Below are 27,828 nucleotides of genomic sequence, written 5' to 3' on the forward strand. Positions count from 1 at the left end.
AGTTGAGTTTGTAAGCTTGATTGATAATCAAATGAAAGAGATTTGAGGCTCAGATCCACATCAGCTTCCTGTTTCAAGATCAACCGTTGAGTCTCGTCTAACTCAGACTGACCTGATTAAAAACACGACTCACTTTCTACTGTACAAAAACTACCAAACCTTTACACGTGTCTAAATATTTAACCCTCATTGCTGTTCAGTCATTTCTGATGGTTTTGGCACTTGCTATACAAAATACATACATTATATATACACACACACACACACACACACACACACACACACACACACACACACACACACACACGTACATATTAAAAAAGTCACACTAAGTTTATAAAAAAAGTCACACATGTACTCATTGCAGTCTAAGATGACCATATTGAAAATTAATGGGAATACATTTTATCTAATGAAACCTTTTGGTACTAAGCACAACCAAAATCTGACTTTTTTGTGATATCAACTTAAAATTTGGAACACAACTTGTTTAGATTTAGATTTTCATGCAGTTTTAGAGTTAAACATTTTGGAAAATACACATTTCGTATTGAATTTAAAATTGGTATTTTTATGCATTTCTCATAATAATAAACTTAAAGCTCCAGTCTGTAAGTTTTGCCTCTTTGTCGCCATCCCTGTTTGAAATCCTGCAATTGCAGCTTTTTGTGGAATTATCTTCTTGTGTGGGTTGTGCTCCGGCGTGGATGTTTTGAGGAGTGTGTGTGGATATTTACTGTACTTCAGAATCACAGATTCTAGCCTACGTCTTGGAATATATGACCCAAATAAGAATTTTCACCGGATATTGTCATCTGAAAAAGTAAGAAACAAGTCTGCCACATTTGTTCTGACCAACTGAGGAAAGCATTACAATAAATCACGCTCCCAATGGTGATTAAATCTAGAGATCGGTTAGCTCATATCACATCAAACCCTGCAAATTATTATTATTGCTATACTTTATTCTCAAATTAATCATTTTAACAACATCAACATTGCGTTACTATGAGTATAGTGTGTATTAGCATAGATTTCAATTTCTACAGTCTAATATCAAATTACCATACCATTAGAATTTCATTTAACCCAAAAAGCTAATTATACTCCCATCGATCTGGCTGTCTTTAAAATACACATCTTGAGTAAACCCAGGCTATCTGTAATCAGAAATACATTTAACACTGGGTTATAATTTAATTTTTACTCACGTGTTTCATAAACACACAATACTTTCTGGATTTACAATCTGCCATCAAAATCTGCCATGTTTTTGCTCAAATATTGATTTCGGATCATTTTTAACCAGAAAAAGTTACAGACAGCAGCTTTAAATATTAGGGGGAAAACTATTTTATAGAGACATCACTTGTGTTGGTATCAGTGATAATGGCCTTCTGCCATAAAAACAAAACAAAAATCAAAATGCCAAATATTAAAATATACTATCTTTGTTTGTACATTCATTTGAAGATTGAACGTGGAATTATTGCAATATAAAACAAACATGCAATCAATATATTATTTTAATTGATTGACAGCACTAATAAATAATAAAGTATACTATGTGCAGACAAGCAGATGAGTCCAGAATAAGAACACAATGTATTTAATTATGCTTTTACCATTTTCCTCCCATAGAAAACCGTATCAGGAAAATGCTTAACATGGCTTATGCATTAAGACCAAACTCATTAAACACATTATTAATAAATCATACTTTGCACAGACAAGCTAATGATCCAAGAATAAGAACACATCACATTTAATTACTCATGATTTGTGTATTACTGAGTTTGCTCCTTCAGTCAGATAGCTTGTACCATGGATATACTGTAGTAAAACTATGCACCATGGTATGAGGCAGAAATGTGGGATATTCATATAGAATTATATTATTAATGTAGGCATACATTAAGGAATAGACATTATTTTTTATTTTTTGATGTGCTTGTGCATTAATAGTAAATGTATGTAGACTACTGTTTTTCAAACAAATTCCTAGAAACCATACAGATAGATTTTTACCATGGTTTTAAGGCTTTAACGGTGTAAGAATTTTATATAGCCTATATAAAACTCAAACAGACAGACATAATTAAATTCAAGGCTTTTACAATTTTTACAGATGGTACTGTTTTGATAATGAACATACATTTAAAATGTGCATTTCTGAGACAAAAAAATGCTATTTTGTCATTATTGCAGCCTGCACTGCAAACTGTGCTGAAGATAAACATCATCCTGCTTCACACAAACCTGCTTCAAGATTTGAAACAATATCACTCATTAGAACATGCAGAAGATAAGATTTTTTTTAAATGAAGATATTTATTTTGTTAAAGAAAAAGGACTGTAAAAGTGTAAAGAATTCAAAAACATGAAGTGTTCTGACAATAAACAGTAGTTTGAAATCACATTTAACTGTCTGGATTCAGCAAAAATTTAAACTTGAAAGAATTAAAAATGATCAATACCGACTGATATGAAAAATCATATTTTTTTGGCCATATCGCCCAGCCCTGTGTAACATCAGTTATTTTTGTTTTCCTTGCACACAAAAAGTATTCTTGTAGCTTCGTAAAGCTACACTGATTTTATCGATGTCCTTACCGTGTTTCTGGACAGTTGCATTGAGAGAAAAACATCTTCATTTGTGTTCTGAGGATGAAGGAAGGTCTAACAGGTTTGGAATTAAACGAGGGGGAGTAATTAATGACAGAATGCTCGTTTTTGGATGATTTAACCCTTTAAGTCTGTGCCCCAAAGTATTCAAGATGTATGACTGTTTAATTTGGAAATTTAATTTTCAGGTTGATGCTTAAATAGTAAGGGAGAGGTTAAAAATGGATCACAACTGTTTCATAAATATAACTTAGTGTTATTAAATCCCCTAGAATTTCAAATCATTAAATAATAATAATAATAATAATAATAAATTATCAAACAAAAATATATTGCATTCATTTTATTGAAAAAACATTTTTTTTAACCTTCATTGGAGCATTATATTGAGCTTTACATTGAAAGAAATGATGTAGGATTCACTTTGAAACAATTTCACTCAGAATGTGCTAGGAAATTTCACAAAAGTTACAAAGAAATGGCAGGTAATGTTGAATTTAATTTGGAATTCAAAATGTTCTTATAATCATCGTTATACTTCAAAAAGTAATTTTTTTATAGTGTAATTTTTTTTAGTGCAGTGATCCGAGCTTGTCAATTAGGATTGTGTTTTATAATGAACAGAATCCATCAATAGATAAAATGTCAGTCTGAATGACTTATCAAGCAAATCAGACCAAATTATTAATCACATTATGTTACATCATATCCTCCGGTGAGAGGAAACACACACACACACACACACACACAGTTGGTCAACAGCAGGATCTCTGAGAGTTTCAGTCACAATATCTTCAGTTTAAAGTCAGAATGACGGCTGTTGTGTGTGACCTCATCATGACACGTCTGCCAGAGCAGCTGCTATTGGCCGGTTCCTTCTATGACCATATTTGGAGACGTGCACACTAGTGAGTGCAGATGAATGATTTAATGAATCTGAGAGGAACAAAACTCATCTCAGTGTGGGTTGTCTGAGCGGGTTTTGCATGAAAAAAGTGATCTTTAATGTGCGTCTTACTTGTTTTGTGTTCCCAGCAGGAGAAAATAGTGCATCTGATCACTTAGCAAAGTAACAGCTCACTTGTAAGACACTTGTTTCATAATATTCAGGCTTTAAAAAATATTTGGTAATGTTAAAAGATTTTGTAATAATCTGGCTAAAAAAATCAAGATACTTGCCAAATATTTTGTAATATTACATTATTTTGTAAAAATTATTCAGGAAAAAAAAACAAGACACTTGCAAGTTATTTTGTAATATATATATATATATATATATATATATATATATATATATATATACAGGGTAAAAAACAACACACTTGCAAATTATTTTGCAATATTAAATGATTTTGTAATATTATGGCTAAAAAACAAGACACTTGCGATTTATTTTTTAATATTCAATTATTTTGTAATATTCTGGCCAACACAAGACTCTTGCAAAATATTTTGTAATATTAAATGATTTTGAAATATTCTGGCAAAAAAATCAAGACACTTGCAAATTATTTTGTAATATAATTTTTTTTAGATATATTCAGGCTAAAAAAACAAGACTTGCAAATGATTTTGTAATATTCAGACTATTCATTTTTTCTGCTGTGAAACAGAAAAAGACTGTCATGCATTTATAACTACTTGACTGATCTCTAGACCACTAATGCATATTAGAAGGAATAGATGTTTCTCTTTCTCACACACACAGCAGCTCAGAGTCGTATTTTAAAACCAGAGGAAGTAACAATCAGTGACGCCATCATTTGCACAACACTGGTCAGCGGTCAGTCTTGAGGACAGTTCAGACGAATGAAGGGAACAAAGACACACGGGAGGACAGCAGGGGAGGGGAAGCTGGTGCCAAACCAGATAAGGTCTATCAGTCTGGACAGAACAGCCAATCAGCTTCCAGCACCAGCACAGGTCACTTCCTGTTCAGACTGATCTATACGTTAACCAGTTACATGAGCAACCACAGGTGTGAGAATCAGATTACCTATCGACATGACCACAAACACGACACCGTATGCAATAAATCTATAGATTTAACATTTCAAACTCAAGTGTGTTGTGCTTTCTATACTCGATATATATATATATATATATATATATATATATATATATATATATATATATATATATATATATATATATATAAATATATATATATATATAGCAGAAAGTGGAAATTAAACAAATGCATCCAAATAGGCAGCTGTATGCATTCAAATCAACATGCAATTCATTTTACTCCCATAATGGGATGTATTTTCAAGAGAAATGCAATGTTCAGCAAGGAAAAAAAACTAATATTTGATCCATCTGGAATTAAATGGATCATGAATAGTTAACTAGTAAAGCATTTGACAGAAAACAGCCACATAAAACAGTGAATAATTAGCTGAGTATTGGTAACACTAACCAAAATGGTTTTGCAAGTGGAGAAAAACATATATTCTTCATAATAATTTGCACTAATGCACTAAAAATAGGGATTTAATTTTATATTGACACTGAATAAAGTTGAGCTTTTGTTAATTGCTGTAGGTGATATTGTGCTTGATGGACTCACTCCAGGAAGAGTAAAAGAGCACAAAACCCAACGCCTGTGACACAGTCACGAGAAACAAACTCTCACTCTCCTCACACTCACTTGACTTGTGTTTTCCTCTTTCTCGATATTTCTACTTATGTGTGGACAAAATAGCTGCTTTTCGGAGCATCTTTCATCAGTCGATTTAGCATCATGACTGTCTTACTGACCTGCATGCTGTGTGATGTCTAAGTATGAAAGTGCATTTCCTGCTAGATTCAATCGTGACCCAGTTTAAATTGCATACAAACCTTTTCATGTTTCCCATTAGCCAATTTCTGGTTAGTAAAATTCTATTAAACATGACTAAGTAAACTTCCATTAAGTCTTAACTAATGCTATTTGCTACAGGGTTATTACAGTTACCTAAACCTAAAACCATAATTTTTAAAAAAAATAATTTTAATTAAAAATGTATTTAATTATAACATTAATTAAAAATAATTTGTCATAAAATTTTAAAACATTATTAAACTAAAATGAAATATTAGCTAAAACTAATAAATAAAATATTAAAATAAATGCACGGTATATGCATTAAAATAAAACAATTTTTTTTAATAATTTAATCTATTTTAGCTAAAAATTAATACATAAATAAAATATTGTATTAAAAATGACCATATAAACTGAAGTAAAATAAACAAAATAATTTTACTTTAGCTATCTCAGCTAAAATAAATGAAATAAAATACATATTTTATAAAAAATTTATTTTTAAACTATATAGACATTGAATATTCAGAATAAAAGAAACTTAAATTTAAATATACTTAAACTTAGGCCTATGAACAGTAAAGTTTTGTACATTTCAGAGGTTTAAATGTATACTTTTAACATAAAAATACCTAAATACTTTTAATCCAAATATCTAATCTTAAAACAGTATCAATACACAATGTTTTTTTTTTAAACATTACATTCTCAACACTTTTTCCTCTTTTAAAAGACAAAGGCATTAAAACAGGCGGGTAAATGTATCATAGCGAAACCAAACGAAACGAGAGTCAACTTCAGATCACATCTCTCTCACCACACCTTTTTCCACTCTGCTTTTTATAATTGTTGAAAAACCATGCGGCTCTGACCTCAAACACACACACTTTAAATAAAAATCCCCGGCTTGGCTCTCGCCGTGTCAGGTTGCCATGGCTGCAAACAGACTTTGAAAGGCTGGTCTGATAATGTGTGCTGGGGAATTGAAACCTGGCCGGTGTTCCCTGTATGAAATTAAACGCTTAGAGCCTTCATACCCGAGCTATATCTGATGCCCTTGTTCAGATACAAAGAAGAGCGATGTGGTTTATGCTGATTTAAACCTGCAGCATCATGTGCATGTCAATAAACCGCTAAAGCGAGAGAGCAGACCTTCTTAAAACCACAATGTTCCAGTGTTCTGGGTTAAAAATCACATTCAGACATTATTCATCTCTCATTGTATTCTCATGAATCGACATCTCTTCAGCCACAGCTGTAAGACTCGTATGCAAGCATGCAATCATCAAAATACATCTGACAGCAATAGGCCGTTATTAAAAGCTTTGTAAAATAAGTTAGAGACTGCATGCAACTGCTCAACAGACTCATGCATGCATGCCGAGTTCTTTGCAGGTGCTGCACACAGGAAATAACACGCTTGAGTCGCTTTATGTCTCCTTCCTGTGCCTGATCACATCAGATCTGCATTTCTCCTCTTTTAGTCAACTTCACTTCATTTTAGCACCCTTTCAGAACTAATAACCCGGCTGGTTCACTAATAAACTGAGCCTACTGATCTGGATTCTGCTTTGAATGCGATCCCGGTGTGTCAGACACAAACTCCCGCACACTTTCCTAACACACAATCTTGTACCGCCTGATAATTCACTTCCCTCTGATGGGGATTTAAGAGACTTCGGTGTGTCCCCTTGTGTTGCAACTGTTAAGCAATGGGAGATCAAACTGAAAGAGCTCAGGAGAACAGAAGGCAAGATAAGAAGGAACGCTGACCGGCGAAATAGTCATCAAGCACATGTCTTTTCATTTAAATGTTCATTTCGACCATTTTCCATGAACGTTTGGTGCCCCAATTTTAAATATTTGGTTACATCCTTAAGATGAATCGTTTGTATTTAAAATGAATCACTTGTACTTTAAGATGAATCGCTTGTATTTAATGATGAACCATTTGTATTCAAAATGAATCATTTGTATTTAGAGATGACTCACATGTATTTAAACATGAATAACTTGTATTTTTAAATGGATCGCTTGTCTTTTAAGATGCATTGTTTGTATTTCAAGACGCATCACTTGCATTTTAAGATACATCGCTTGTATTTTAAAATACATTGCTTGTATTTTAAAATACATTGCTTGTATTTTATTATGAATCACTTGTATTTTAAGATGAATTACTTGTATTTTAAGATGAGTCCACAGTATTTTAGGTTGAATCACTTGTATTTCAAGATGAATCCCTTATATTTTAAGATTAATCACTTAGATTTTATGGTGAATCACTGAATTTCCTCTTTTCTTTGGATAAAAGTGTCTGCTAAATGCACAAATATATTCGTGAACTGGCTTCAGTGATTGACAAGAAAAACCATGCTTTTTACTGTTCCCACTCTTTAATCATACAAACTTGCATTAACCAGAACTGAGACTCTTAAAGGGATACTTCACCCAAAAATATGTTTTTTACATTTACTCACCATCAAGTTGCTCCAAACCTGTATACATTTCTTTCTTCTGCTGAACATAAAATAAGATATTTTGAAGAATGCTGGTCAACCAAACACTTGACGGTACCTATTGACTTCCACTGTATTTAGGGACCAACAACTTTTTAGTTACCAACATTCTTCAAAATATCTTTTTATGAATCCACAGAAACTCATACAGGTTTGGTAAATTATATATATTTTTTGGATGAACTATCCATTTATGTGAGTTTTTAATATCTATTTATCGAGACGTCAGGCTCAATTGAAACAACGGCACCTGTAAAATAAATGCAGAATTCAAAACACGTCACGGCAAAGGAAATGCGAATACACGAATACTGTATGTGTGGACATTAGCATGTGTTTAAATGAGTCGGGGGTCAAAAAGAGCAGCGAATGAAAGAGAGGCGTGAGGCACTGGCTGTTATGCCTCTTCCTGTGTGGTTGAGCACCACGTGGTTGGCAGCGGGGTTAAATACGAGCACTTCTCCTGTCTTAGGCCCATTTCTGCTTGGGCTAGAGAGGGAGACACCTGAAGAACTCTGCTAACACCACTGGAGAAGACGAAAGAGGCAAATATGGCACTACTGGTCTTGATCTAAAGAGGTATGGATGTAATCGAGCCATATAATACAAGTTCTGATGGGTAACGTATGGTTATCGTTATACTGGGATGCGCAGGAAACAGGAAGCGATTTATTTTGTATATTTTTACTTTTCTTGTTTCGTCATCAATGCACATAACGATATACGACTTTATGTATTAATGTTCTGCATAAATATTTGTACGTTTTTCACTCTAACATTTGTGAGCAAAGGATTATGTCAGACTCTCCATTGATGCATGTGCACGCACACAAAAAAATTAAAATAAAAAATTCTGATCAATTTTTGGAATTCAATAGATCGTCAGTTGTATTTCACCATTATTTTTTTACTGACAATATGAAGAACAGTTTTTATAAGTAATGTATACGCATCAGTTCCTGGTCAACAAAAGTTGCTAAAAGTGCTTAAGAAATCCAATTTTTCAATTATTGTAGTTTCTTTATTTCCAACACAAAACAACAGCAAAAACAAAGAATGTGAGCATTTTAAAAATAATTATCTGTAATAAAATGCTCAACTTCTTTTGAAAGAAAAAGCTTACTCATGTTGAGCAAAATGGCTACCGTCTGATGTGAGGAAGACGTTTGTGTCGCCACCGCTAGCATTTGCGAATGACGCATTATTCTTTCACAAAATTTGTATTTTAATCAACTTGTTTTCTAAAATTGCTGTATAAACTTAAACATAATTCAACAAAATGCATGTTGCAGTATATTTGTCATGCACAATGCACCTAATAATTTAATTCAATGAATTATTAATTTCTGTTTTGCATGTCGTATGTTCAAATAGCAATCAGTCAAACTCGATTTCCTCAAACATTAAGAGTTTGAAGTCTGTGTAGAGTTTGGGTGCGGTTCACGAGCTGTGCAGAAGTGGAAATGTGTGTGTGTTTATGTGAAGGAGGAGTTTGAGATCGCCAGCGTTTCTCCAGAGGACACCGAGACACCTGGACATTGGGATGTACAGTGCAGTCATCCATAAAGTAGAAAGCACTACTAAACCCCTCGCCACAGTGTAGTGTTTCCTACTTTATGGATGAGTGTACTGTTTGCTGCTGGGAGACTTCACGCCGCTCGACACAGAACGACAGGAAAGAAAGAAAAGAGGAACTGGCTTGGTTTCGTAAAGCCGTGCACGTCTCATAGTGTCAATGCTCGTCCACGTGAGACGGCCGCATGCTAGCAGAAACTAAAGCCAGGTTTCTCTAATTGCTGTTGCTGTAAAATCATTGAAAATGTCTTGTGTGATGCATGTCAACTTCAATAAAACAGAAACAAATAAAACAGATTTGTCTTTGCATCAGGCTCATTATTGGTAATGAAAACTTAAACTAAAATGAAAAAAAATGTTGTTACCTTTTTTAAAGTTTAAATTTAACACAAGGAATGTTTGTTTCTTGAAACAAAATAAATGCTAGCTGAAAAAAAAATATATATTTATATATATATATAGTTTTATTAAACAAACATTTTTGTTACTTGTTTACTAATTATTTTTGTTTTTATGTTTCATTCACAACTAAAACTACAACTGATAAATAAACAAATGAAATTCTAAAAATCCATACATAAAAATTCCCCCAAACTACAAAAAACGAAACATTTTAACTGAAATGAAAAATTAAATATAAAAAAGGAGTCAAAAATTAATTCATATAATATTTATAATAATATACTAAAATATATAACAATATGCTAAAATCTGAATGATACTCCATCACAACAGAAACTCATTTTATGTGAAAATATACTTTATTTCTGTAAAAAGTACATATTGCAACAAGTCTTGTCATTCACTTCAAGTAAATCACTATAACTTTCCCCACAAAGCAAGAAGCCTGTGTGACTATCCAAAAACATGGTTTCGGCATGCACAAAAGAAACCCGAAAAATACTTTACCAAAAGAAGCCGTATTTACAGATGAGTTTCCAAAAAATGCATTACAAAAATTTACAAAAAACATCGTTCAGGACAGACACATGAATAAGGTCTCGTTCTGGCTGTATGAAAACATCATACCTCAAATCACAAAAATACAGCGAGCTCAATGCCGCGCACGGCCAAACAAAGCTACGTGCAACTATTACGACACATAAATAGAATAAATAAGGCCGAGTATAGATGGAAACCCATCATGCATGCAGTCATTACAAACACAGCTGTAGTAAACTTGAAGTTAAGATTAAACGAGGTCTTATAAGGCTAGTTTTTATTATGGCCTAGGATATGAAGTTATGATGGTAAGATCTGTGGCCTGTGTGTTCCTCAGCTTCACCGAGCCAGGAATCACAGCATGCGTCTGGATTATATAGTGCAGCGAGGGGAAAAACACCTGACTAGTTGATATTAAGGGGCTGTACAGCGCATCACTACCCAAAAAATGATCAAAGGTGTTTGTTTGATGACACACACAATCTGCAATAATGCTAAAGCACAGTTTTCTTTGTATATTCTGTTCTGTCAGTTTGAGAAACGGTCAAAACTTTCACCTACTTCCTGTCTGTGAGGGCTTTTGGGTTCTAGCTCCGCCCCTGTAAACGCCTGGCGTTCTGTGATTGGTCGCTGTGGTGACGTGCAGAGCACCTCAAGGTTTGGCAAGATTGTGTGGTTTGGACAGTCTTGCCTGAGAAGAGCAAGAGCTGACTTAAGACGCGAAACTGATGAGCGCTTCGACCTGAGAAATGATTTCATGTTAGCAAGAACCGGCAGATGGCGCTAGAAAAAAAAACCGCATTATACTGCAATGTAAAGTTGACAGGTTTGTGGTGTTACGCTCACATGCTGTGTCTGTATTACAACGCTCCTAAAACGGAGGAAAAGAAATCAGGAACTAAGCAAGAAGAGTGAAGACAGAGCTCATGCAGAAAGAAGCCAATGTTTCTCTGTTTCGTGAATTATTAATGTCACTATTGTAAAGTGAGTTCCAGGTCTACGAGTTTAAGAAAAGGTGAAGCAGAATTAAATACAAAGTTCATTACGAACAATAAAAGCTTCAGTGCATCATCAGCTTCAGTGCATCATGAACGATCAACATTTTCCGGTTCAATATGATGTTTTAGCATGCAAACGACTTAAATCAAAAAGTTGGAAATGACAGTAAATATGTATTGTTGCAGTTTTTTTTGAGCAAATGCAAGCATAATCTTCAATTATATGAATTGAAAGAAAAGGCTTTTAAGAAAAGGCTTTTCCCCTCTCAGAACTCGCAATTGAGAACTGCGAGATAAACATACAATTACAAGGGAAAAAGTCCGAATTGCTAAAAAAAAAAACTGACTGACTGACTTTATTTCTTGCAATTCTTAATTGACATACTGCAATTTTAACTTAATACCTAAAAATTGCAAGTTTATATCTTGGAAAAAATTCTTAGGTAAAAAAGTCAGAACTGTAAAAGTCAGAATCGTGAGATAAAATGTCACAACAACCTTTTTTTTTTAATTCAGTGGCAGAAACGGGCAGGAGTGTGTAGAATATAACAAAACCCTATTCTCAGTACAATACAACAACATTACTAATCAAATAATCTGAAAGTCCAGGAAATATTGTGATATAGATAATAAAAATTCTTGTCTAGATGCTGTTATATTAAAGCTGAGCATTTATTTAGAAAATCTTTTTACTCTTTAAATGAGTATTTTATCGCTTTCAAACAGACTTGAGCCTCTAGTCACAGCTTTAATGGGTTCAAACCCTTTCCCTATTTGCACAAGTATTGTGATTATTTGCTTTTTTTGAAAAGAAGAAAAGGTCGGATAGACGAAAGCGCTGGTAAATCTGCATCATTATGGCAAAAATCACAGAATGAGAAAGATTCTCCTATTGGATGGACACAAACTCGAACTGACACGACACACAAGAAAAAGTGCAATCTGCAGATCTTCAGGCTCACAGTTATTCTTTCTTGCTGGAGCCCAGCTTTCTGAAAAGCTTCCTGCCCTTGGAGAAGAACCCGTTCTTCTTCTTCTGAGGCAGGGAGGTGTCGGGGACCGGAGGGGTCACGGGTGAAGACGAGCTCAGGGTCAGTTTCTGATCTGAGTCCGGCTCAGGGTTTAGTCCTGGCTGAGAGGAGCTCAGAGGAACAAGATGCTCAGACGATTCTGTCTGGCTCCGCTGGGAGAAAAACAGAGGAAAGATGAAGGTAGACAGGTAACAATTCTAAAGCTGTTTCTGGTAAGTTCTTATTTTAAAAAGTCCAGTCCTTAAGAGAGCTAAGAGAGAGTTAACGCTCAACCACTTGTATAATAGTTGTATAAAATAAAAAGACTAAAATGATGTAAGATGAAGGAGATTTAATACTGTATGTACGAAATGGGAATACAAAGTAGCAGAAGAAAAAATAGAGCAGCAGTCCCAAGTCTGAGCATCTGACAGACATCTGACTTTATGATCATAAAATGCTTAATCTTACATTGCAAAACAAACTTACGAGGCATGGCTTTCACCATGAGTTTAAAGGGACAGTTCACCTTAAAATACAAATCCTGTTAAAGTGCTTAAAGGACAGACTGGAAATAAATAAAAATGAAAACAAAAGCTACAACTGAAATAATAAATGAATCCTAGGAAAAAAAAAATAAGACTAACTAAAACTATAAAATAAAATGAAACCTGAAAAATATGAAACTAAAAGGTAATTCAAAATATTAATAGAAACTATATAAATAATACAAAAATAACACTGGTTCCTAACCCTGACAAAAACAAAACTACATTTTTCAAGGGTGAACTATCTCTTTAAATGTAAAATTATTATGTGAAAATTTTTTGGGGTGCAAACATGTTGGATTCAAAATGATTGAATCTCTAAAACTTTTACAGTACTTCTATAGTTTTTCTATAATTCATCTCCAGACTCTCAGTGCAATGCTCAGAGTCATTTTATCTAGAGATGCCAGAGAAGGTTTGCTGCAGGTCTATGAAACACTTACGGTCACTGTTTAAAGTGAACACCTCTCCTGTGCTTCTGAAAAGCATGCAAAAATAAAAACAAACACATATAAGACGACATGCAGAACAAAAGACAGCTGGACAAACTAATGCTGTTCATCTGTGATGGACAGAACAGAATGGAAAGCACATGCAATGATCAACATTAATGCATGCAATAAACACACACACACACACACACCTGTGAATCCCTGCGGCTCTCCATCACTGTGTTCTCCGTCCGTGCTGCATCTTCTTCTGTCTCTGGAAAAGCTTGCAGGAAGTTGGATGGTACGAGGCCTTTGTGTCCATTGAGATCCCCCTGAAAACAACACAGACCCATCATGCACTGCTGCTTTGCTCAGTCATTCATGACGGTACAAAGGGTTTAGAAATACAGAGGTACAAAAACTGAGAGGTTCTGGAATATATTTTTAACAACAGCAACAGCAATCATAACAACAGCTTTAAAATTCGTCTTTTTTCAGTCTTTTTCAAAAGTAAACAAGAAAAATGTGATGAAAAATATAATAAAATAATAATGGGTTTGGAATGACAACATTTAAATATGTAAGTAATTTCATTTTAAATCTAAAAGTAATATTAGGGTTCCTACACATTTTCCATTTAAAAAAAATTCCATACTTTTCCAGACTCAAATTTCCAAACCCTTCAGTAGATTTTCTGACTATATTTAACATAAATGGTCCATATCACTATTTTCAGTTTTATATTTGGTATATATCAGTGCTAGCAAACGACTAATCGCGATTAATCTAAAGTAAAAGTTTTTGTTTACATAATATATGTGTGTGTACTGTGTATATTTATTATGTACATATAAATACAAAAACATGCATGTATGTATTTAAGAAAAATATGTCATGTTTATATATTGAATACATTCATATATGATAGAATTTATAGGAATATATACACATAAATACATGTAATTATTTTCAAAATATGTGTCTTTATATATAAATAATGAATATAAACAGCACACACATATGTAAACAAAAACTTTTATTTTTAGATGCAATCAATCGCGATTAATCGTTGGACGGTGTATACAAGTTCATCTGTCAATATGTTAATTTTTTCAGGGTTTTTTACAGTTATTTTCTCTAAGTGACTTTTGCATCCACACAATAAACTTTTTTGTGCCTTCGAAAACTATTCACATGTGCATGGGAATTTTTTCGCATACTTACGCATTACAATTTCTAGTGTTATTTAACCTATTTTCTTTGTGCATCACTACCATCTTACTATAAATAAAGTGAGAGCATGGGTGCACACGAATTACTAGAGATCTACTTGCTCAAATGTGGCCTTCCTTATAGTTGTAACTCTAATATGTCTGAATTAGCACATCCTCTGATGTCACAATAGGTGGCTCAGTGTGCATTGTCCTATATGCTAAGTTTCTTGGTTTCTTGTGCACACATAAATGTCTGTATATTTGTAATTTTTGCAAAGGTCCTCAAGACTATGTTATACGGTGCTAGAAATATCATTAGAAGAAGCCCAAACCATTTTGCATAATTAAAAGTGCAACTTGAATTAATTCAGTCGTGTTTGACAATCACTAAACAGCTAACATGAAAACACTTCTTTTGAAAACACTTCTAATAAACTTATTTTCGTTAAATTCTTAATTTTCTATTATAAAAAATATATTTTTTATTTCTAATTGGGGGCAAAAGTCTAGAGAAGCTCATTTTTCCATACTCCTCCAGACCTGGAAATTACTTAAATCAAATTCCATATTTTACCAAAGGCATAGGAACCCTGTAATATGTTACTTTTTAGAAAATGTAATCTGATTACGTTACTTGTAATGCATTACCCCCAACACTGGCTCTGACAGATCTGCTCAGATCTCTACAGCATCGAAATACTGTTATTAAGTAATTAACGACTTTTATTATTCACTTAGGAAATAAGTTCAAAGGTAGCATGGCCACAAATGTGTCATTGCACAAAACTATTTATTATGAATATACTAACAGACAGAGAGAGAAACAGGTATGAAAGAAACTCACATAGTAGAAGCCGTCATCGTCCATGTCACCGAACACATAGATAACGTCGCCTGCGCTGAAGGTCAGTTCAGCCTGGACAAACAGTACATTAATATCTCATGCTTTAGACCGTTTACTAGCATAAGGAGTTTTTTGTCATAGTAATAAGGTCACCTCTATGTCCGCATTGGGAGAACTCTCTCTCGGGTCGTAGTCAAAGATGGCCACCATCCTGCGAGGTCTGGAGCTTCCCATCGAACCAGCCGAGCGACTGAAGTCTGCAAGTCAAAAACAATGAGCGTCTTTAAAGATGCCGTGGGTGAAAATGACACAGAAAGGGACAGAAATGCCAGAAAATACATATGTTTCTGAAATGGAACATTTGATATATTTGTGAAATCTCTATTATGGGTTTATCGGGTGATGATTTGAGCTTGAATATGAAGGAAACGACCTCAAAACATGAAATTACAATTATATCATAATCTACTGTGATGGTTGACAGTAAAAACTACTTCAGATGTATTCTAGCATTTTATGCATTATTTACAACCATGTTAATATTTGCAGATTTTATGAACTTGAGTGTTTCAATTAATTGATTTGTTTGAAATATTTGTTTGCTGTGAACTATACGGTTAGAAAAACAATCTGCAAAAATGCCCATTTAAAAAAAAAGTTGAATTTGATAATGTCACAAACTTGCATCACGGTGATTAATTACACAATATAAAGAAAATAGAAAACAACTGAACTAATATTCAACATTATAACTGTAAGACAGATACACCCTATGCACGTTTATGAACACTAAACTTCAAGCTATGTAAGCTTAATTTCTGCATTATTGTATAATGTTAGACCATTATTCATAAAGGGTATCAGTTTCAGGTCAACAAGTGTCATGGCAGAGGAATAGTTTGAAAACAGTTTAGCCGAGGAAGTTAATTAAACAGTTAATTAAAAGGTTGATGTGTGTACAGTAACAGAAGTAGTGTCAGAGAATGAAACTCAGTCTATCTCTATCAAGAATGCATGTTAATTATATACAACTCTTTCTGCATTTGTGTTTAAAAAAATCTTCATGCATGATAAACACTGAACAGAAGTTAAAAACACTCCTCAAGAGAAACACACAGAAATCACATGCAGAGTGAAGCAAATCACAGAAGACATGAGCTCAGCTGTCCAATGAGAGACTGAAAGATCTTTAGTGGTTAGTTCAGAGATGAGGGTGAGTGGATGCAGATCTCCATGTTAACAGCATGCAGCACTGCATCAGTACATCAGCATGCAGTTAAACTGTCAGTCACATGAGGCTAGAAAACATGAAAGAGAACCGCAGGACGGGACAGGAGGAGCTCAAACCTTGACTGGAGGAGTCCATAGCGGACGGGTCGTCCAACACCGCAGCCGACTCCACTGGAAAGGACAGAAGTGGGCGGGGAGGGAAGGGTTAGACACAATCTGATTGGCTGCCTGACCCTGATTGACACTCGGGCTCACGGGGAAAAAGAAAACTCAAACAAACAAAATGAGCCACAGCACTTTGAGAATAGGAGTGAAGTGGTTATGAGCCACAGTCGCACACACACACACACACACACACACACACACACACACACACACACACACACACACACACTCTTCAGGTAGTCAGCTTCAGAGAGGTGGTGAGTTGACCAAAGGGGGCTGTGAGCCCAAACATTAGAAAACACTTATTTAAAGAAATCATTCCAGGTTCAAGATTGACAGCATCTGTGGCACTCTCACTTAATACAATACAAAAACATGTTTATACACACTACCGGTCAAAATGGGGATCAGAATGATTTTTTATGTTTCTTCTGCTCATCAAGGCTGCATTTACTTATCAGGAAAAAAATGTATATTGTGAAATATTATTATCATGTAAAATAACGTTTTTATATTTTAAAAGACATTCAACTGTAATTTATTCCTGTGATGCAAAGCTGAATTATTTTAGCATCATTCCTCCAGTCTTCAGTGTCACATGATCTTCAGAAATCATTCTGATATGATGATTTATTATCAGTGCTGGAAACTGGAAAGTGCTGCTTAAAATTTTTTGGAACCTGTGATCATTTTTTTTCAGGATTCTTTAATGAATAAATCAACGAATCATGCACAATAATCCAGGAACATTTATTTGGTAAAAAAAAGGTTAATTTAAATTTGATGCTGAATGTGGTTCAAAACTAAACCAGTGAGACTAAGAACATCTAATGTTCGTCTCCCCCTTTGGTCAGAGTTCCTGATGCAGAAGCAGAAAGCTGATGGGAGTGAATTCAGCAAACCAAATCTCAGAGAGCAGGAGGAGACAGCGAGCGCTGACACACACCTTTCTTGGAGCGTCTAGGTTTCGGCGGTGCAGCGGGGCGGCGTGGAAGCTGTGCATGTAAGCGGGCGTCTTTATGAAATTTAAACAGGATACGAGGGGGAAAAAAAGACAAGTAGCAGACAAGAATGAATGAGAAGCCAAAAAAAAAAGCAAAACCTCACAAAACAAGCATCAAGCTGAAAACAAGAATAAGAATAAGCATTAGCATCAGCAATGAGGAACAGCAGTGAGAAAGAAAGAACTGATCCACCACTGCAGCAAAGCATTCTGGGAAACAAGATCCTCTGTCGCTCTTTGAACTGCTTACAGTGACCACAAAAACACACAGCACAACAACAGCACTTTGACACTTATATAAAACCGGCAAAGCTTTGTGATCTGAAATTAAACATAGACTGTGAAACATAAACCAGTCAAAGCTTGTTTCTGCCATGGGTTAAAAAAAAAGTAATTGTGACTTTTTCTCTCACAATTTAGACTTTTCTTTCATAATGCTGAAAAAAACAATAATGAATCATAAGATATTATCTCGCAGTGGCAAGAAAATAAAAGATGCAAAATGCAAATGCAAAATATAAACAGAATGGTGAGATAAATTAGCAATTCGCTAAAAAATCTGAGAATTTTAAGAGAAAAATTTAAAATTGTGACACATAACACGGAAAAAGAACACAACAGGAATCTGAATTCCAAATTCTTGCCACATTTTGCTGTCATTTCTAAGTTCTTAACAGAGGAGATTCTTGATATCTCTTTTTATCACTCTGTGATTGTCACCATGTTTTGAGAAAAAGATCTCATTTTATATAAATCAGGTGAATAATGTATAAACAAATCCCCTGTAAATACCTTAGATAGATAAGAATAAAACTGTGAAGTTTGGTGTATGCATGTGCTGCTGAAGTGGAGAAAAAAACACATCTACATACCTAAATAGATGAGGTGTAATAAACACTTGAAAGTGTATTTAGGATTTTTTCTCTCCACAAGTCTGAAAGAAATCATGTTATGGAACCAAAATCTCAAAAAGCAATGGTATTACCTTTAGCGTCTCGCCTTAAATGAGATAAAGACTACTACATGTATCTTAATAGATTACAGAATAAAGCACCACATATCACCACCATCACTTCAAGATCACTTTAAGTTTCCTCACAGTTGTTAGCTTGAAGCCTATTTTAAATCTCGCGTCTGCAAGTGTGATTCCAGCTATGCTAAAATGTCAGCTGCGGCTAGATTTCTGTGGCTTTTTCTTTGAACAATTACAGGGAGTTAAGAGATTTATTTTTCCTTTAGAAACATGCTGAAAATATGACCTTAAATAAATGATAAGTCTGACTACTGCAAAACCTAGTCAGACAGCACATTAAGATCCTGATTTGAAGCCAAGCAGTGACATTATGCTAATGAGTTTTAATGATTACAGCTGGAATCAAATGAGATCTCCACATACAAATATGTCAAACATGACATCTGTTGGTGTGAAAGCTGACATTGAGGTGTAGATGTGCGAGTCTGACGCATGCGCTGATGAACACACCTATCTTTTCCAATGAGGTCTCTGTGGAGAGGAAGCCCTGCATCAGGAGCTGGTCTCTGGTCTCCTCATCATCAACCTGGATCTCTGAAACCATGTTACACGGCACATAGCCACGACGGCCACCCGCCTCGCCCCGGAAGAAACCATCCGCATCTTTGTCCCCATAAACCTGCAGAGAAGAAACACTGCAATCAACTTTCTACAGGAACTGTGACAGAGCAAAGTGATATTTCTTTGGTATTATTTGATATCTATAATGAGAGCAATAAGGTTTTGTGGGCATAAATCTATAACTTTTATATTATTAGTAATATTTCAAGATGAAGACCTACTGGACTGTTGCATCTTAGATTTATTTGATTATTTTTATTTTTTTAATCCACGTTAAAATGTATCAAATCTGATCCTCAGGCTTTTGTAGAACATCTCCCAAGCATCATTGTATTCTGTGTTTAGATCATTTAAATCTCATCTTAATATACCAGAGTGATGACTGATATTTATATCATTTTATGCAAGTATCTACTATACTGTTACAGTATAAAGATCTCATTGAGTTACAACAGATGCATCAGAATATCACACTTTTTAGCCATACAAAGATCAGCATCTGCACCAAACTGAATATTTCTGCTTAGTTTGGGAATTAATCGGAGCTGTTTGTCCTCAGACTATCAGACTATATGAGCCATAAAAGCAGAATGTATCTAATATGTCTCAAAACATAAAACATACAGTATATGCAAACTTAATATAAACTGTTCCATGTCTACTAATATTATATATGTCGCTATTTATAGGGTTAAGAGTCATACCTTGATAATCTGGCCTTCTTTAAAGGGAAGCTCTTCTTCAGCAGCATCAGGATTGGGGGACATGACTGCAGGATCATATGGGAAGAGGGCAACAAACACTCTCACCTCATTTTCTCCAGATGCTCTGGGCTCTGCAACACCAAAGAGCAAACGCAAACTTGTCAAGAAAATATTTCATAGGATATATTATGAGACTAACACATTGGTGGGTAATCTGGACATGTCATGTCTGTATCACATTTTGAAAAACTGAAGTTGGAATTGTCCAAAGTAATGTTACATTTAATGCAACGTTCCATGACGAATGTGAAATGTTACAATCAGTTAACTAATGTTTGAGGTCTCCCCCGCCTGAAAAGCATAATGGTGCGGCCCAGGCGTGTCCTTAAGTGAGGTAATCAAACTAAAACCTCCTGATCCTAAGCCGCCATGAGTGGCTACAGAAACGTGTGCTCACGATTCATCTGTACAGAGCGAGAATGACAGGAAGACACACACACACACAAATGTCTTTTTAGATAACAACAACAACAAAAAACTTTTGTGAATTTCAATAATGTTGTCATGGAAGCGATTAAAACCAAACAATATAGACAAATCGGTATTATATTTAATAAAACCAACCCACTTCTGGTTCTCAGTGTTGATTGGCCATGCTAATATTTCCCATAATGTGTTAAAAATCACTATGTCTCACAATTAAGCAACTGTGCTGAACAATCAATTACTATATGAACTGATAAAAATGCATCACTGTGCAAAGTGTCTACTAAATAAGTCTATGCAACTGCACAGATGAAGTTACATGTGTAAATAAATGGAAAGCAAACACAAATGCTCCAAAACACCATCCATAATTTTCCTGTGCTATTTATTGGACGTGCATGAAAGATAACACTGCTGTACACTGCAGTCTGAAAGCAACACTCAAACATCTGTCAGGATCATCAGGTCAAAGGTCAGTACTCTGAAGTCATCAGGATCAATTTCCTGTTTCTAGATGGATTGGATGAGGACTATAGTGTAAAACAGAGATGTATAATCAGTGGTGCTAACAGGTGTCTGTCATTTTTGTGTTAAGCTCCAGCAGTGAGATGTGCTAATCTCATTAGTGAGGATCAAGACCATCTGTAGCAACAATCAAGGGCAGAGCAAAGAAAAGAGGACATTCAACTACCTCTGTGGGTCATATTTGAGTGCAAATATACAAAAAAAGGGGCTACCTTTCGGAAAACCATCTTGCCCTCAAAGACAAAAACGATTTTAATTGTAAAAGTGCTAGGCTACAAAGTGTAGGTATCTGGGATGTTGTCCACTTCCAAATTTCTGTGGTGACTTCATAATACTTTATATTACTTGACTGTTCACAAATGCAAATCTGTGGGCTTTCAGTTAAATAAATTGTATGTCTGATCACTTAGAAAAGTAACAGCACTCCTCAACAAGCTAGGTCTGAATGTATTACATGCCACACTTTAATACATTGTGTTACAGGTTTTATCATATAACTAACTCTTAGAATAAGCAGTTAGACTAGGCTAGATACATGTGTTGCTTTGGCTGAAACTAAGTTTGCAGAAGAACAGTTAAGGGCAATTAAAAGTTCAGTGAGTGGACAGATAATTGAGAAAGAGAGAAAAGGATGTGATCTAAATAAGAGCTAAACACTGTTCACATTGAGAGAGAGAGAGAGAGAGAGAGAAGGAAGTGAGAGATTCTCACCTCTATGTAGTCTAATTTCAGACCGTGGCGATTTTGGAGTGACGTCGCACCACATTGCACCTGGATCTGCCAACGATGCTTCTCTTCCACCTGCCTCCTGGTTTGAGAAAAACAAACAGTCAGATAATGTCACGTGGGATACAGCCCCGGACATCATGGCAAGCACTTCAGATTAGTGAACATGTATTCACTATTAACTAAAGAGTTTTCCCTCAGTAAACGTCTAATTTGCTGCTTACGGATAGTAAGCAAGGTGGTTGTTTCTAGTAGGTATGTTTAGGATTAATGGAACTAGAATATTGTCATGCAAAATAAGGCATTAATATGTCCTTTATAAATAGTAATAAACAGCGAATATGTAAGTAAAATGCAGGCTAATAAGCAACAAATTAATAGTGAATAGTGTTCCCTAATCTAAAATGTTAATGTACAACTGTAACATCACAAAATCTGCATGTAATACCACTAATGGACACTAGGGGCTCCAGACTAGACCAATCGCTTAGGAGCCACTTGCTTCTGTTAAAACATTTTGTAATTTTGACAAATTACAGAATCAGAACAGTCTATATTAAAGGGTGTCCATTTTCTACTCACCCTTGAAGCATCCTAGGTGTATGTGACTTTCTTCTTTCAGAATAATCTAATCGCTGTAAAAAAAATAAAATAATATCTCCGTGTCCCACAGTCAGGAGATGTTAGAAAAAAAGTGTTTTTTTACATTTGAAATCGGGATATTTATCTTACAAAAATGTATGGATTAGCTACAGGGGGCCTTTATTCACCCCCAGGAGCCGTGTGAGGGACATTTTATTACAGATGTGTGCACTTTATTTAATGTCATCTGAACTGTTGACAACAAACACCCGATTACCCCCATCGAAAGTCTTGGAAGAGCAATTTTTAATATAACTCAGATTGGATTATTTTGAAATAAGAAAGTCACATACACCTAGGATGCTTCGAGGGTGAGTAGAACATGGACAAATTTTACTTTTTGGGTGAACTAACCCTTTAAATAAATTGCCAAGCTAGCATTTGGAAAATTTCCTGTACACAATGTTACTGTGTGCAGTTTACTTTGCTTAGCTTGCAACCTAATAACTATATTCAAGAGCTTCTATGTACAATGACCTGCGATTGCATTGGCCAGACATTAATATCTGTGTTTGTGCACCTTCCTAGGGTATATGGACATGAAGTTCTGGCATCTTAGGCTAATTGCAAATAGATTTGAAATCACTGTTGCAAGCTCTTTTGTACTGAATTAGCAATTAGCCTGGAGCCCTGAAATACACACACAATCAAAAAAGCCCCTGCTCAAGCGACGTTTGATTCCAGATCAACATAAGCAGCACTTGGGGTTGTTCTTCTTGCAACAGTGCAATTATAGGAAAAGAGGAGATCCCTGTGCAAGCACAACATACAGTTTCATACAGCACTTCGGTGTGGTCCAGTGTCTACTTTAACTGCTCAAGCAGTCTCTGGACAACCTTGACAATACGTGGGTCAAGAAGCATCCCATTTGTGTCAAGGAAAGGAGATGCAACAGAGCAATAAAACCTATTGAGTGATAATGTACAGCCACAGTCTTAGAACATCAATGTTCAACACTGGGAAGAATAAGATGTAGGACAAATGCATAGAGCAGTGCTGCCAGCTGTGCTACTACAAATACGAATATGCCTTGACTAGAGACTGAGAGAAAGGGTGTAGGGTACACAAGAAGCGAGATGTACAGGCTTAAACCTTTTGTTTCCACAGTAAAATTTGAGTTGGAGAGTCATTGAGCACTTGGTGGAATTCCATATGACTTGATGAAACATGAAAAATACATACAGAAATGCTACAATATGGTCTTTTCCAAAAGGATTGTAAATTAAAATGTTAAGTAGAACTTTAACCTGAATTGCTCAGTTCCTTAAGACAATCATCATCAATTCCAACAATACAATTAAGCCAGGGGTTCTCAACTCTGACCCTTGAGGTCCTCTTTTCTGTAGATTTTAGTTCCAACATTAATTAAACACACTTGAATCACTTATTAGGTGAGGTCTTTAAGGTTACAGGCAAGTGAGTTTGAACAGTGTTGGAGCTAAACTCTAAAGGAAAGTGGATATTTAGGGCCAGAGTTGAGACCCCCTAGTTCTAGACCTTTCAAATATGATAAAACAAGTAGGACAAATTAAGCTACAGTGAACCGATAAGTATAGCAGTTGATTTGGGTGCAAACTTGGTCATTTTTGCTTTTAGGACACAAAAGGTTTCAGCCATCTCCTAAAGGGATGGACAGGTTCTCAAAGAGAGCTTCTCAAGGGATAGATGGCTGTGGTAGAACAGGAGACAGATGGACAGATGACAACCCACCCATGAGTGGCTGGTTTGGGGCAGCTCTGGCTGGGGTCTGCATGTCAGGGGCAAGTGGTGGTACTCATTGTTAACGCCTTCAACCCACCACTCCGAGCTCATTTGTTCTAACACCACTGCTCCAGGATCAAACAGCTGAGGCTCCTCGTCGTTATCGGTTCCATACTCTACGTCAATCTCTGTTGAGGGTCCAGTGGGTGACTTCACACGGTGAATGGTCTTGCTAAGTAAATGCGGTCCCTGCCCTTTTCCTGAAGTCATCTGGCTACGGAGCAAGGCCTCTCTCCTGAGTCGGTCGCCATGACCTTTGTGTGGTGTACAACGTGCAGCCACATTAACAGAACTAGGCCCAGCGTACAGACTACTGTCAGAGTTCAACTCCACCTCCTCCTCATCCAGATAGTTGATGGTGTCCACCGTGTCAGCGTAGTGCACTCTGGGTCTAGTCCTGACTGGCACATTCCCTTTGTACCTTACTACGGGTGAATCAGATTCCATTTTATGTCCCTGATTATGATGATTGGGGGAATGTCCACCACCATCATGTCCACTTTGGCGGCCCTTGCCAGAAGTTGTTCGGCCTGGGGAAGGCCTAGTGTAGGGTTCAGATTCAGTGTTGTCTTCTTCTTCTGTGACTTCTGGGATGCTAAAGAGCTGCTTGTTGTGGTAGGCTTGAGGGGGGAGCTTTATAATCCTCTCCAAAATTTCTTCATCGCTGTCAGGTTCCCACATTTCAGACTAGGGTTGTTTTGGAGGAGCATTGGGATATACCAGAGTAGAAAACGAGCAAGGTGAAAGATCGAGAACATACAGAGGCGGCAAAGGTTTGATTGGTGTCAAAAGTGGAAAATTGAACAAAAAGCAAAGAAACAAGAAAATTAGAATGCAACATAGGAAATATGAGAATAGAAGAACGTAAATGACAAGTATGGCTAAAACTGAGTTATAGCTAAAAGTTTTCACTAGTAATTACAGACAATCAGAGCCTGCTTAATGGTTAATATATCATTATATTGAGCAGGATATTGAACCTGTGGCATTTCACTGTGATCGTGATTATCTGGTGCAATACCAAAAGTCACACTGCAGTAGGACTTAACTTTTTGTCAAAAGGTTCACTGAGGAACATTCAGTACAACATCCATGTGCATGTACATACCCTGCCCGTAGGAGCTGTACTGTAACCTCTGGAGATGTCAGTAATTGGTTCAGAGTACAGATCTTCCTCCTCTTCTTCCAGTATGTCAGACAGATCAGACTGACTGCTCTCCCCTTGGTAGTCTGGGGGAGGGTCCATAAGACCACCAGCATAGACCTAATAATGTACCACAAAAACAATAACTTCAACACAGTTTTCTGAGACACTACGACAGGGTCCAATCCTGCTCCTGAAGAATTAAGTTGCAATTGCCCCAATACACTTGTCTGGAAGTTTCTAGTAATTCCAAACACATTGATTAGCTCGTTCAAATGTATTTAACTTGGGCTGGAGCTACACTTTGTAAAACAGTGGCCCTCCAGGAACAGGTCTGGGCACCCCTGCACTAGGACAACACAATGTTTCAAATAATTAAGGTGTTTCTCTGCTGGATTAAATTAGTATTTTAAGGAAGGAAGATTAGCTCTGAGAAAAATAGTAAGATAATTAAATGAGTGCAGTCCAAAAAGATAACAACTGCACAGGGACACACATGGTCTCCAGATTTAGTTTGGAAACTGGCCTTTATTCGAGGTTGAGGTACAGGCCGCAGGAACTCCTCCATGGATACGAGCCTGGTGTTCTCCCTGTCCTCCTCTGGCTCTGATTCAAAGGGTGACGGATTCAGAGGTCTCAGTGGGTGCGTATCTGGAATATCGAGAGGGTCCTTTCCTGGGATGTTGACTTTGGGGCAGGTGGAACTGGTTGGTGGTGGTGTGTGAAGTTTGGCACGTGGATCCTCCAAGAAGTTGGAGAGGGAGGCAACAGGATGCAGGCCTCCTGGGCTGTCTGTCTCTCTGCTTGTGTTTTGCACAGCAGGAGCCACACTAGACTGCTCTGGCACTGATGCAGGTACAACAATAGGTGCAGGTATAGGTGCAGGTTTGGCCGCAGACATGGGCACAGGCATGGTAGCAGGTGCTGGCACAACTACAGGACCTGCCACTGTCATGGACAATGGTGTGGGCATAGGTCCTGGTGAGGTCAAGGGAGCTGGTATGGCCATGAATGTTGGTGTAGCAAGAGGCACAGGCACGACCATGGGTGCATGTGTAACCATGGGTGTAGATACACTCACCTGTTGATGGAGATGCTTTATTAGCTTACAAAATTACTACTCAAAATGATACAATACTTATTCCCAACCAATTTCCAATATTAAACAGAACCCATAGATCCCAGATCTCTACACATGGACAATTAATCTCAGCCAACTTAAGAAAAAATAATTATATTTTAAGAATTCGGATAGGGTAAAGCAGTAAATAAAATTTATAGCAGAAGGTTATTGGTCTTAGGCCAAAATTTAGTGAAAAGTCCTGGGTGTTTTCTTAACAATAACCTCAAATGGGAAGGTTATATTACATGTTTTATGAAGACCATGAACAGACCAAAATTTAACATCCACTTCAGTTATAAAATCTCCTTCATGTCTGAGTTTTATTAAATATGGCACAAAGAGATGCCCCAGGGTTCCAAGCAGAAGGTCATTTTGCACGGACATTCCACGGATGCTAAGCATCTCCTTTTGCACATGGGTAAACAATGACAACATTTTAATTTTTGGCTCTTTAAGGATATGGTATAAGCTAATTACTTATTATTTGCACATTCAGTAGTGACTAAAGTAGATTAGTCACAGACAAGTAGATTTTTAGTTTAAACTCACCGTTGAGTTAGTACATGAGGTATATATCGACAATGCCTCCTGTGCTGGCATGGGTGCAGCTGGTGTTGGATTTGCCCAGGCTTCTACATAGGAAGCAGGAGACGGAGATGCCTCACGGGTGGTTGCATTGGGTGCACTGACATAGACTCCCCGAACAGGACCAGTGGTGTGTTCATCCATTGTAGCAGTGTTTGGCAGAATGGGCAATTTGACAGATGAGAGAGATGTGGCACAGACAGCAGGATCTGGGTTGGCACTGGCCATGAGGACACTGGTGGTGGCTGGCACAGACTGGCATTGAGGCAATGAGGCACCGGACATGATGGCAGGTAATTTGGCGGGCACATTTACCGGCAATGAGTCCACCGACTCGCCAAAAGCTGACATGGTCCGCACGGTGAGCTCATGGGCCGCCTGTAATGTTTGGATCTGAGATGGACCAATCAGAGCGCTGCCTGCTGTGGGTGACGACACCTCTAATACCTGCAGACAAAGGTGAGAGAGTTAAACATGCACATTTACTGTAGAAATAAAAGCTGCATGATTAATTAATCAAAATCGGGGTCGAAATAAATCATCTGGTTTAGAAGTAAATACTGCTCCATCTGAAAACACAGCTAGTGTGAGTCGCTTATAACATGCATTTAAAAAATCAACATGC

At 36.4% G+C, this 27,828-nt stretch overlaps 1 protein-coding gene across 1 annotated transcript in view; it reads right to left on the reverse strand.

Moving 5' to 3' along the window:
* Positions 1 to 12,126: 12,126 nt before the first annotated feature.
* Positions 12,127 to 27,828, reverse strand: part of LOC132140585 (peripheral-type benzodiazepine receptor-associated protein 1-like) — a 109,045-nt gene continuing 93,343 nt past the window's right edge. Inside the window, exons 22-34 of the mRNA XM_059549398.1 lie at positions 27,157 to 27,650; positions 26,022 to 26,550; positions 25,460 to 25,615; positions 24,301 to 25,038; positions 21,934 to 22,030; positions 20,212 to 20,342; positions 19,397 to 19,565; positions 17,857 to 17,925; positions 16,863 to 16,916; positions 15,669 to 15,772; positions 15,516 to 15,587; positions 13,670 to 13,789; positions 12,127 to 12,651 (exon numbers count right to left, since the gene is read on the reverse strand). Of these exons, the coding sequence (XP_059405381.1) occupies positions 12,433 to 12,651; positions 13,670 to 13,789; positions 15,516 to 15,587; positions 15,669 to 15,772; positions 16,863 to 16,916; positions 17,857 to 17,925; positions 19,397 to 19,565; positions 20,212 to 20,342; positions 21,934 to 22,030; positions 24,301 to 25,038; positions 25,460 to 25,615; positions 26,022 to 26,550; positions 27,157 to 27,650 (2,952 nt within the window). The 3' untranslated portion in view covers positions 12,127 to 12,432. The remainder of the gene's footprint in view (positions 12,652 to 13,669; positions 13,790 to 15,515; positions 15,588 to 15,668; positions 15,773 to 16,862; positions 16,917 to 17,856; positions 17,926 to 19,396; positions 19,566 to 20,211; positions 20,343 to 21,933; positions 22,031 to 24,300; positions 25,039 to 25,459; positions 25,616 to 26,021; positions 26,551 to 27,156; positions 27,651 to 27,828) is intronic.

Source organism: Carassius carassius, chromosome 5, assembly GCF_963082965.1.
Source record: "Carassius carassius chromosome 5, fCarCar2.1, whole genome shotgun sequence".
In the NCBI taxonomy this organism is placed as follows: Eukaryota; Metazoa; Chordata; class Actinopteri; order Cypriniformes; family Cyprinidae; genus Carassius; species Carassius carassius.